Genomic DNA, 13549 nt, shown 5'->3' on the forward strand with positions numbered 1-13549 from the left:
TTTATATCCCTGACATGCAAGTGGTGACAATGAGATCAGATCATCCATATTCCTTTTAAGAATAGTCAGTCTGTAATTGTGTGTGAGTGCAAAAATGGTCATTCCTGCTCAGTGTATGGGTATATATGGATATACAATAATATACCTTAATATATGCATACATTTTTGGTGGCCCATTTCATGGGAAGGTAGATCTTGGGAGTACATTTTTAAACAATTAATTTGGACAGTTTACTATAATAATACAATGAGACTGTTAACTTTTTCAGTGCAGCAGCAAAATAATCCAAAAACTTCTTTTTATAGTCAAATTAATTTTATACAAACTGATATATTCTGAGATGTAGTTTGTTGTAGGTTTTAATAACACTAGTTATTTTGAAGTAAGGTTGTTGTGTAGAAGAACCCTATGTTGCCACAGGATTACTTGTTGTTTTTAATGTTACAGAATAACATGATTACCCCCCAAAACTTTTTTTTATATTTCCAAGTTATTCGTCAACTTATAATATATAACATACACCAAGCAGATCAAGTGCCTTGGAATACTCAGCTTTTTCATGGAGGTTTAAAATACCAAATTAGCCTCATCAATAACATAACATAAATATAATTATTATTTTAAAAACACTGAGAATCTTTTCCTAAAATAAAAAAAAAAGAGAATCAGGAGTTGCTATTGTGGAGGGAAAAAGAGAAAAAGGAAATGCTGGTTTGTTCAGAACAGAAGATTCACTGCTCTTAGATCAGGAAGAATACAGCTAATTAACTGACTGGCTGCCATAATGGCCTTCAACAATGTCCATGGAAAATCAGAATGGAAACAGAAATGTATAAAGTTGTTTCCAGGTGGGGATCATGGAATCATTCAGGAATAAGTGAGTCTTCAAAGAGATATTAAGGTGAGATTTAAAAAACAGATATTACTATACCTCCACACAAACAAAGTACTCATCATCTGAAAAGTTACATCTATTAAATTGCTCTAGGATGGTAATCTTCTGGATTGTATACCAATAAACTGTTAAAGAAAAATCAAAATCCTCCACTGGTAAAAAAGTTCCCACTAAATGCAAAAAATGAGTATCCTGATGAAACATTGCTGCTTAGGAGATAGAGGGAACTTTAGTCAGTGAAAGAACATATTTGATCCAAGTCTATACAACAAGGCTTCTCCAGACTTTCAATCTTAATGATCCCAGTTATTCATGTGAGACAGATTTAGTAATCCTGCTTGAGTAAAGATAGCAAATAAACTTTTATAGTGGGAAAATGGGAAGAAGGGTAAAAAAGGCTCTGTTAAAAGCCAAAGACATATACAATACTATTTTAGTTCAACCACACTTCAATACATTTCACTTTAGTTGTAATAAACAGAAAACGGAAATTCACGCTGTCCGGTATACCATTTTCCGATAGAAGCAAATGTCTAGCTCCCACAACAGAATGAAGAAAGAATTTTAAAAAAGGAAAAAGGGTCCCTGGGCTAAGGGAAGTTAAATTTCACTAGTCACTGAGCAGATGGCAGGAAAAATGCTGCTCTCTTTTGATAAAATGATCAAGCACCATCCTTCAGCCAATGACATTTATTGTGAAGAATACTTTAAACATGATACATAGAAATAAGTTCCCCAAAATACACAGTACAAAAGAAGGATTGGGGAATAGTTTTACAAAAAGACTACTGAAAGAATGGGCAAAAAACCAGGTGAGACACTGCTATTGTGTTAGGCTTCACCTGAGTTGTGTAGGCCTATGTGCTAGTCTCTTACCAAAGGGCATTTCTACCCAAAAAGTGTTTGTGAACCAGTGTGCTAATCACTCCCACAGAAGGACAATTGATCAATAAGAGAAAAAAAAATCATTCTTTTACTAGACAGGCCTGGAATTTTGCTGCCAACTGAAGGTTCTGCCTAGACTGCCCAGCTGTGTCTCCTTCTTTTCTTTGGAAACAGGTAGGATGTGCATCCTGTGAATTTCCCAGACAGCTGGCATGTGCTTAGCATAACTTCTTTGGCATATGCTCATTACACTTCACCAACACTATAAAATGTTCCTTATTTTTCTTTTAAATTATCCATGGGGAACAAAGCAAACAAAGAAACACAAAGGCTACATCTAGATTACATCTCTTTTTCGGAAAAGGGATGTAAATTAGACGTATCGCAATTGCTAATGAAGCAGGGATTTAAATCTCCCGCGCTTCATTAGCATAATAATAGCTGCCGCTTTTTTTCGGCATGGAGCTTTGTCAGAGAAAAGCTCCAGTCTAGACGCTGATCTTTCGAAAATTAATGCCTTTTCTGAAAGATCCCTTATCCCTCTTGAAATAAAGGATAAGGGATCTTTCAGAAAAGGCTTTATTTTTCGAAAGATCAGCGTCTAGACTGCCGCTTTCCTCCGACAAAGCTCCGTGCCGAAAAAAAGCAGCACCCATTTTTATGCTAATGAAGCGCGGGAGATTTAAATCCCCGCTTTATTAGCAATTGCGATATGTCTAATTTACATCCCTTTTCCGAAAAAGGGATGTAGTCTAGATGTAGCCAAAGAGAAAACACTACCATTTTGTTCAAAGTGCAGTATTATTTTCTGATTAAAATAGTGTAAATTACTGAAAATATGAAAAAGAAAAATCTGACATTTGCTTCACCATGGAGAGTTTTAGAAATACTGGTTTTAATTACAGTGTATCACTCAGAACACTCATTTATTAAGAAATTGAACTGTACTTTCACCCATCAAAATGACTTTTTTGTACCACACATTGATGTAAAATCACTTTTACAGATGTGTTGCAATTGTGCTGTTGATAATTTTTTTTCTCTTTATGTTCAGATGTGTTTTATTTGTATGCCAATTATGGCACTTTCAGAGCATCATTCTTTTCAGCTATTCTTTTAAAGAATTTGTGAACAATATGGGTGTGTCTAAACTACATGGCTCCATTGATGGAGCCATGTAGATTAGTCTGATCGGCAAAGGGAAATGAAGCTGCGATTTAAATAATCGCGGCTTCATTTAAATTTAAATGGCTGCCGCGCTGAGCCGACAAACAGCTGATGAGCTGTTTGTCGGCTCAGCGCACTAGTCTGGACGCTCCTGCGCCGACCTGGAAGCCCTTTATCGACCTCCTTGTTATGCCTCATAGGATGAGGTTTACCAGGGAGGTCGATAAGGGGCTTTCATGTTGGCAGGGGAGTGTCCAGACTGCCCCGATCTGCCAACAAACAGCTGATCAGCTGTTTGTTGGCTCAGTGCAGCAGCCATTTAAATTTAAATGAAGCCGCGATTATTTAAATCGCGGCTTCATTTCTCTTTGCTGAACAAACAAATCTACATGGCTCCGTCGACAGAGCCATGTAGTTTATACGTATCCTATGAGTTCAGAGAGATAGGAAAAAGTTTGGCAAGTTTTCTAACTTGTACATTTTTCTACTTTGGAGAAATCATCAATTTTTCTGGGCTTATGTTCTCCTAGATTAAAACCATAATGTGTTTGTGACATCAGTTTAATATCAGCAGTGTATTATGTTGCATATATTGCATAATATTATTACTTTTATGTAGCCTCAAAATGGGGAATTGTGAGTATATCCTTACTAAATATTTAACCATTAGTTTACTTGCTTAGATACTAATATCATTAATTTATGAGATGCAAATTATTGTAAAACGAATTAAAAATATGCACATACCTTCAGTAAATTTGAAATAATTCATGTTATTTTTAAAATAAAATAAAAGTTATTTAAATGATAAATATTATACTTCTTTATTTGTTACTTTTTGGGGACAGTTCTCTAGACAGTATTTGAATACTAGAAGACTTACCAGTATTGCCTGGGTCTGGACTTGGAGAGAGAAGGGGCCATAAGGCCTCCTGCCAGCGCTCCCTTGGCCCAATTGACCCAATGCAGGGACTGGGGATGGGGGATGGCTGGAATGGGGAAGGTCCAGTCTGGGGTCAGGGGGTGAGGGGGCCTGGCCCAGGGCCTTGAGTGCAGCCTGAGACAGGGCGGGGTGGGGGGGAACAGCTCATAGGCCTCCCATCTACATTCCCTGAGCCTGGAACTGAGAGTCAGGAGGATGCTGTGCAGGCCCCAAGGAGGCGCTGTGTGGGCCAAGCCCCGTGGCAGTAGGAGACTGTGGAGGCCTCTTGCCAGTGCTGCCCATGCCTGGCTCCAAAGAGGGCAGTAAGGGGGGTCCTCACAGCCACAGCCATGCTGGGTGGCCCAGCAATACTTTGGGGGGATCTGTGGCTCCTGTGGCTCCCGCAGCAAAAGCTAGGCTGCACTGCACTGTCCCAGCAGTGCTCTGATAGGGGTGCTGGTGGTGGAGCTAATGGGGCTTTCGCCACCCTGAGCCTATGACTGATTTTTTCTGTGGGTCAGTGGCCCCCTACATAATAAAGGTTCCCTACTCCTGCTCTAAAGCATGCAGCCTGTGTCACTTGCAGGTTTGAACTTGTGGATTCTCTGTATCTTGAAGTCTTTAAATCATAGTTAGAGGACTTCACTAATTCATCCAGAGATTATGGATCTATTACAAGAGGGGGTAGGTCAGATTTTATGACAATGTTCACGAAGTCAGATTAGATTGTCAAAATGGTCCTTCTGACCTTACTGTTTATGAATCTAACTGAATTGCAGTAACAAGACTAGTGCTATGTTAACCACTGTAATTTATTTGCTACAATCTCTTATTCTTTTTTATCACGTGGTATCACAGAAAAATGAAAAAACACACTGCATCACCATCAACCTTGTATTCCCAATACGATTAATCTTGTTTCATTCATCCTCAGTTCCATGTGTCCTTCATTCCATCCAATTCATAGCTCATCTCTATTTAACCCTTATGTGTGAATAGTCCCATTAAATTCAATGAACCAAGGTCCTGATCCAGCCATGAAGTTGAGCACATATATAACATCAATTTTATGAGTAGTTTGTTATACTGGACCCTCTGTAAATGTTTCAGGAACATGTCCCATAATTAAAGCTGGAACCAATGGTTGACAAAGGAACAGGAACTTTTCTAACAAAAGTAGGTGGAGGGAAGGAATGAAGGAATAATAAACAAACAGACAAGCTAACCTGACTAAAAAGGTATATTGAACATTGAGGTCAGCTTCAAAGGGTTTCCAAGAAATATACTAAACATACTTCTGGAATGTAGTGACTATGTACTACTGCAGATGAAGTCTTAGTAAGTAGAACAAAGACACTTCTGTTTGCCATAAAATATTTGTAAGGGTTTTGGGAGAGAGTTGATCATTCAAGTACCAAGGACTCAAATTATTAAGATTTTATATGCCCTCTATTAGGACCTGGGATTCAAACTGTTAAAATAACCCAGGTAGACTAGAAGAGTAGACAGTACCAGTTCCCTTACCACTGAACCCAAAAGCATAGGCTGCCATGTTCTGCAATTACTGCAGATTCTGAATCAAAGTCATTTTAGGGGCAATTTGCTAAAAAAAAAAAAAATAGAAACCATGGAGTTATAAATTATTACAGAGTTCACTATTTTGGGGAGTATTCTCTATGAAAGTGGGAATAAGCGTATCATGTGGAGTTCTACAGTAAGAAAGAAATCACTGGAAACACAGACAGCCTGAGCAGTTGCAAGTGTCCATTTTATTTCATAACACAGAACTAACTAGAACTAGCCCAAACTAGCTGGGCTGAACCCTAGTGATCTAACTCAGTTACTATAACAACAAGATCGATATCTAGAACCCAATACACAACATTCATAAACATTTATTTTGAATGATTAAATTAGTATTTTTCCATATTTGGTTTACTCCATGTTAATTTTGCAGTCATTAGAAATCTCTTTAAAAGAAAAGATGCATTGATTTGTTCAGTATACACATTAGTTTAAAGCACACTTTATTTTCTGCTTTTATGAGAACCTGGCCCTATGTAAACCACTTGAAATATACATAGGAAATTACTTCATAATCTAATTTTATTGCTTTATTTAATTGTTTCAGAAACTCAGTTTACATAGCATTTTAAGAATTTACCTCTGACTTCACAAATATAAGTTATATAAAATAAAAAATTGTTTTGCCAGTTTTAGGAATCTGCATTGATACTGCAAATATAATTGATTAGCTTGTTGTTAATGCACTTAAATATTAATCATATATTTGGAAACAAGGGTCCAGCATCTCAACTAATGTAAATCAATGTAGCTTCATTGCAATCAATATTAAGTCAAGAAGTCTCAACTTTACTTCTTGATGAATAAGTTGATTTGTTCTATACTTTGCTTTTGCATTGTGGGATTATTGGAATAAATTCTTACTGAAGTATGGACTACATAATCTGCCCCTTCATAAGACTGTGAAATATCTGAAAATGAATGATAGAATTCAGTGGAATGAATAATGGCATATTTCATATACAGAAAATTGTTATTTGAGGATTGTTGATAAAAGCTGTAGAAACATAATGATTCATCCAGTAAACAGCAGAGATCTCTCAACACAACTGACATAAAAGGGAGTTGAAGGCATTCACCCTTCCGGGTGTGGGCCCATAATACACAAATTAAATCTAGTGTAAACATTAAAATAATGCACTGCAGTGTGTTATAGAAACATGCAGCAGATTAAATCAGTATTAGATACATTTAATTCATTGCCCTTTGAATGACACATAGTTTACACTATCTATCTTTACTTTCTAGCACCATGTGGAAGCAGGTCAACAGGCTCTGAAGGCACAGTATTATCACCAAATTATCCAAAAAATTACAGTGTTGGACACAACTGTGTTTACTCTATTGCTGTTCCCAAGGAATTTGGTAAGTAGAATGAGTCTCATTTTTGTCTGTTTCTTTCATACTTGTAATTGCTTCTCCATTACTTATCTCTTTGGATGGATTTTGTTTTACATATATATATAGTGTACTTCAAATGAACTGTTGTAAATTGATAGTGCTAGTTAAAGTTTTGAAAATCAGTAACTTTCTGTCATGTCATTTGAATACGAGTTACGATATTTGTGAAAACTAACATTTTTTGAAAATATTGCTGATTTATTCATCAATAGTTTAGGTAATGGTATGAGGAATATGCTTCAGAAATATAATGTTTGTGGATGATACCAAGCTGGGAGGAGTTGCAAGTGTTTTGGAGTATAGGGTTATAATTCAAAATGATGTGGAGAAATGGTCTGAGGTAAATAAGATGAAGTTCAATAAGGAAAAACGCAAAGTACTCCGCTTAGGGAGGAACAATCAGTTTCACACAAACAAAATGGGAAGTGACTATCTAGGAAGGAGTACTTCAGAAAGGGATCTAGGAGTCATAGTACACCACAGGCTAAATATGAGTCAACAATGTGATGTATTAGCAGGAGTGTTGTAAGCAAGACACAATAAATAATTCTTCCATTCTACTTTGTGCTGAGTGGGCCTCAGTTGGAGTTTTGTGTCCAGTTCTGGGTACCACATTTCAGAAAAGATGTGAAGAAACTGGAAGAGGTCCAAAGAAGAGCAACAAAAATGATTAAATTTCTAGAAAACATGACCTATGAGGGAAGACTGAAAATACCAGTAATTGGTTCTGTATAGTTTGGAAAAGAGAAGTTTGAGAGGGGACATGATAGCAGCTTTCAAGTAGCTAAACAGGTGTTACAAGGAGGATGGAGCATTTGTTATGAAGCCAGCTGTAGTATTACAAGAAGCAATGGACTTAAATTGCAACATGGGAAGTTTAGGTTGGATATTAGTAAAAACTTCCCAATCATTAGGGTAGTTAAGGACTGGAATAAATTGCCTAGCAGGGTTGTGGAATCTCTATCATTGGAGATATTTAAGAGCAAGATAGATAAACATCTGTTAGGGAAGATCTAGATGATGCTTGGTGCTACCATGAGAGCAGGAGTCTAGACTTAATGACCTCTTGAGGTCCCTTGAATTCTATTATTCTATTATTTTATTTTTAATCCACTATAAATGTTGATGTAATACAGATGTGCTATTCTTAAAATAGTGGGACAAATTTAGCACTAGTACAAGTTAGTGTGATTATTTGGCAGTAATTCTGTGCTGAACCTCCAGGATGTGCTGCACAGAAATGACAATGCAAGAGGGTGGAGGAAGGGCTATGTTGTCACTTAAGTCACAAATATATCCTCCCAAGATTGCACTAGCAAAAAGGTGTAATATAGGCACTTATTGGACTTGTCTGATTTACAGCAGCCTCTCTCTACCTGCTTATCGGGTGCAGCACTGGCCAGACTCTCTGCAGTGCTGTGCCTAGCAGCCCCAGACCCCACATGACTTCTATATAAGGGTTTATGAGGCAATCTATGGTACATGCTACAGCTATCTTCTGCAGTTTTCTTTTAAAGAGATTTCTAATGACAGCTATCTTCTGCAGTTTCTACACCATAGGAATCCTCCCAAAGCTGTATACATGCCTTCTGTGGCCCCTTTATGCCACTTACGGCATGTATCTGACATAAAGTGGCTGGAGAGAGCAGGAAGATTTCCGCATATCACTTTATTGGAACTGGTCTAATTTTGTAGTGTCTGATAACCAAAGCATTAATATATAGGATGTCAAGTATCAGAGGGGTTAGTCTGGATCTGCAAAAACCAGTAGGAGATCACTTCAGTCTCCCTGGCAAAAAAAAGTCAAGACCAGACTTCAAAGAGAAACTGCTGAGTTACAGTTCATCTGCAAGTTTGACACCATCAGCTCAGGATTAAACAGTCTATGAATGGCTAGATAACTACAAAAGCAGCTTCTCCTCTCTTGGTAGTCACACCTCCAGATCAGTTGCTAGAAGTGGGCTCCATCCTCTCTGATTGAATTAACCTCATTATCTCTAGCCTGATTCTGTCCTGCATATTTATACCTGCCTCTGGATATTTCCACTACATGCATCTGATGAAGTGGGTCTTTGCCCACGAAAGCTTATGCTCCATTACATCTGTTAGTCTATAAGGTGCTACAGGACTCCTTGTCAATATATAGGATGGTAATCTTCAGGTATACCACTTTATTGAAAAGATGTATCAGTAAAATGATTCATTGAGAGGAGATAGAAAAAGTGTGATACAGAAATATGATAACTAAATCTTAGTATATATTATATATTTACTTCAGTATAATTACATTGCTCAAGGATTTGAAAAATCCATCCCACTTTACACAGCACTATGTTGGTGTGAGAGCTCCTTCTGCTGACATAACCATTTCCTCTCACAAAAGTAGAGTTAGTAAGCCAATGGAAGGTCTTTCCCCCATTAGCTTAGAGCATCTTTCTCCCAATGTGCTCCATAAGAGTAAGGAAATTATTTCACTGTATGAAGGATATAATGAAAATTTGGACAAAAGGAAAGATGAATGTCCTAATATTGTAATAAGGTTTCACGAAACAGAACATTGTGCTCAATCTTTAAACTGAGGACCAAATAGCTCATATTATTATTGATTTCTGAGTCATTAATTAGCTTAAATCTGGGCAAGGCTGCTAGTTACTGAAATTAACATCAGCTTCTGATTTAATATCTAATTAGGAATTAATTGAAGTTCTAAATACAATTTTTGCAGTCTCTACAAATCTCAACAGACACTCAGTTTTGGAGAGATAGAGAGAAGCAATTGCCTTTGTCCCATTAGCAATATGTCCTACAATATCAGGTTTTTGGGTAAATAGCAGAAAATGAGGCCATGTCTACACTAAAAGGATGATTGCCGCTGCCACAATTGATCTTGTGGTTGTGGACGCATTGGAAAGTTCCAGCTGAGGGCAACCAAAATGTTTAGGGGGCTGGAGCATATGACCTATGAGGAGAAGCTGAGGGAGTTGGGTCTGTTTAGTCTGCAGAAGCGAAGAGTGAGGGGGGATTTGATATCAGCCTTCAACTCCCTGAAGGGAGCTTCCAAAGAGGATGGAGAAAGGCTGTTCTCAGTAGTGACAGATGGCAGAACAAGGAGTAATGGTCTCAATTTGCGGAGGGAGAGGTCCAGGTTGGATATTAGGAAAAACTATTTCACTAGGAGAGTAGTGAAGCACTGGAATGGGTTACCTAGGGAAGTAGTGGAGTCTCCATCCCTAGAGGTGTTTAAGTCACGGCTTGACAAAGCCCTGGCTGGGTTGATTTAGTTGGCATTGGTCCTGCCTAGATCAGGGGGCTGGACTTGATGACCTTCTGAGGTCTTTTCCAGCTCTATGATTCTATGAGTCTATCTTCCGGAGTTCGATTTAGCAAGTCTAGTTAAGACTTGATAAACTTAACTCAGAAGATGCCCCCACCAGCATCCAGTACTCCTCCTTTTGTGAGCATTTCCTTCTGTCGGCCTCCCACTGTGGAGATGCTGCCAAGCTCGGCTTAAGATAAGCTGACTCCAGCTACATATTCTACATAGCTGGAGTTGGGCATCTTAAGTCAGACTGATAGGTGTAGTATAGACCTGGTCTGAGTGTCCTTATTGTTCACATAAATAGAGAACTTCAGTTTCCCATTCCAACTATCTAGCACCTTTCACAAGTCCTTGGGAGGAGAGAGGATGCCTAATACAAATATCGTGTATGCTCAATGAATAAGATGATTTAATTCATTTTAGTGATAAGATGAAGATGTGTAAAGAGCTGTAGGGTAGATAAATATAATGACTATTTCCTCAAAATATTTATATCTGCATGCATGTTATATTGTTCTGACAATACCAATTCCATCATAACTTCCCTCAGTCCTATAGTATTGAAAGCTTGTAGAAGTTATATAGTACTATCTACCGAAAGACTCTCTTTACTAAGGTATGCTGTAACAATGGGTATATGGTTTACATTTTCAATAGAAGACAGTTTCATTGTATGTGTAAATATTTCAGAGAAGTGTTTAAAATATAAGATGAGATAATAAGTGCATCCTTTGATAGTATGTCATTTAGTTTGTAGTTCCCTAGATGAAGAATTGGAGGTTATTTAAATATTTTATCAAAACAGTTTCTATCTGCATTAAGAAGAAAATTTTCTGTGAGAAAGAAGGAGTGGGTGGTGGTGGTGAACTCAAGAGTTAAAAGGAGTTTCACAGTATAACACACCGTTTTATAACAATTTGTTTCCTCATTACTATTTGGAAAAAAATGGATTTTTGTATGGGTAAAAGCTTTTTATACTGTTCTATTTTTTTGTCTTGAGAATTAATATAATCAGGAGGGGGTTAATTGGGGAAGATATTTTAATAAAGTATGAAGATTAAGTTATACAAATAATAAAATAATAAAACATTAATAATTAACAGCAATAATATTTAAGTGTAACATGCTATTGTGCGTCTAAATAGAAAGCAGTAAAAAACAAGTGTGATTTTTGGTTATTCAGAATATTACCTGGCATTTAATCATGTTCCATATTGAACTGATACAATTACCCATGCAGTGATTGTAGGTTGATGTATAATTTGATGGTTTTCATTTAATATTATTTAGCATGGCTAATCAATACAGGGAAATTATTTATCTTAAACTCTGAAATGTTATGATTTTCTGCTTTGTCTCTCAAACTTGAGTTTATCTAGAGTAAACCTACTTGTGTGTGCTGTAGTAGTTACTGTTGTAATTTTAAAAATATGAACTTTAGCAAAAAGGAACCTAACTGAAGTCTATATCATCTTCATTAAAGTTTGTCCATTTTTATACAAGAATTCCAGCAATAGAAAAAATTAGTGCAGTGAATAGAAGGAAACTAGCAGCTAGAAGACTAATGGTACTTTGATCCCTGTAGCCAATGCCAGGCCTGGAGGGAGTATGAAAGGAAAGAGCCTGGCTCAGTTAGGGGCTGACCAGCAAGGAGACAGGAGCTGATTCTGCTGTCTGAAGGGCCTGAGCCTGAGCCAGAGCCCCATCTACTTGGCCAGCCACAGGGGCACATAAGCTTCCAACCACATCCCCTGGGGGCAAAAGGGGAGAATCTATGACAAACCCTCACTAAGGAGGGGAACATTTAGACTCTTGAGGCCACACCCCAAACTTAAGAACTATACTCAGGTGGTAGGATGAAATTCCTAGGTCGGGGGTACCAATGTCAAGGGGCTGCACCCTTTTGCTGCCAGTTAATCCTGGGACCTAACCACTAGGCAACCCTGCTGCCCAGGGAATCCAGCCACAGTTTCATTACAGGGGCCTGTGCAAGACATACCTTGCTGGAGCCCATAGCTTAAAATTTTGTGTGGAGATTTCCCAGCCTGATTACTAATAATTATATGTTCCAGTAACAATGTGCTTGTGCGATATGTGTCTTTATATATAAAATAGATTTCAGTAATCTGAGTACAGTGGGGATGCCTAAAACTTCTGTCTGTCTTTAGAGATATTGAAGCTTTCATAATCATTCCCTCTACTTTAAATTAGGAAATGCTATTAGAACTAGTAATATTTGTAAAATTGGGGTGAACTACACTGTGAACCTTGGTACAATTCACTTACTGTTGACAAAACAATGTTTATTAACCATTGTTAATCTTCCATCAGAAAAAAATTTGTTTCCTAAGCATATGAGGCCATATTCCCTCCCTCTGTTACAGCCCCTTTATACTGTCTGAGCCATACAAAGGATCCAGAAAGAGGCTGCAAACTTGCTCAGGATAGAGGATCTCCCAAATGATCTAAAGCCAACATAGCTGGCTTCATAACAACTGCTGCACTCTCTCCCTGCATAAGAGATACTCCAGGAGAGAAAGTAATTTAGGGTTGGAAGAAAAAGGGGTGAGACAGAATGTAGCTCCACTTCACTAATTTTTAGCAAGCATATGGCCCCATATCCAGATAGCATACAATAATGCAGTTGGGAGCAGCTATGCCTAGAAAATGAAAATATTGTAACTGGCTCTCTGACATTCTTCCCCAACCTCATTCTCCAAGCAGACTTCAGCACAAAATGTGTCCCATTACACTTGTTCACAGGTGAAAGCAATAACAAAAATGCACATGAACTGTCCTGTGTCTTAAATATACAGTAACATTATACTGTATATATATATAAACTCATTTTCTAATAGTAGAAACATCTCTCTAGTTATCCAATTTGCATGGCAATAAGTGTGAAACCAGAGCTTTATATCAAGCAATGCACCTTTTATATTCCTTTCTGGAATCTGATTAGCTTATTGATTGTTTCCGTTCCTTTGTAAATGGCTTTGTGCCTCATGCTGAATACTATTTGTGCTCTGTATCTTGGTGACTTCAGATTTATGGTGTCTGTGTGTGTATGCACATGACTTTGTTCATCCCACATATGTGTATCTGATTCACTTGTCTCAGTGCTGTTGGCCTTGAAATAGGTTAGTGAGAATCTGAATTGTGCTGTACAAGTCTTTCTTCACATACACCCTGCAAACATAGGCTTAATTTGAATGAAAGATGACATCTGAACTGAATTGCACTTGAATGTTATTATTATACTGAAGAAACTCCCCTAATATGCTATTGGTTTATGCTTATGCTTGGGATAGGAATACATGGGATTGGAAACCTAATCTCAAAATCATAAACATTTCTTTTGATTCTAAGTGTGCT

At 37.6% G+C, this 13549-nt stretch overlaps 1 protein-coding gene across 2 annotated transcripts in view; it reads left to right on the top strand.

Annotated features, from left to right (window-relative positions):
• CSMD3 (CUB and Sushi multiple domains 3) overlaps nucleotides 1-13549 on the top strand; it is a 1180750-nt gene that overhangs the window by 873277 nt on the left and 293924 nt on the right. For both annotated transcript variants that reach the window (XM_075920204.2, XM_075920205.2), the window contains one exon: nucleotides 6703-6819. In XM_075920204.2, the coding sequence (XP_075776319.2) occupies nucleotides 6703-6819 (117 nt within the window). The remainder of the gene's footprint in view (nucleotides 1-6702; nucleotides 6820-13549) is intronic.

The sequence above is a fragment of the Pelodiscus sinensis genome, chromosome 2, assembly GCF_052426305.1.
Source record: "Pelodiscus sinensis isolate ZL-2025 chromosome 2, ASM5242630v1, whole genome shotgun sequence".
NCBI classification, from domain to species: Eukaryota; Metazoa; Chordata; order Testudines; family Trionychidae; genus Pelodiscus; species Pelodiscus sinensis.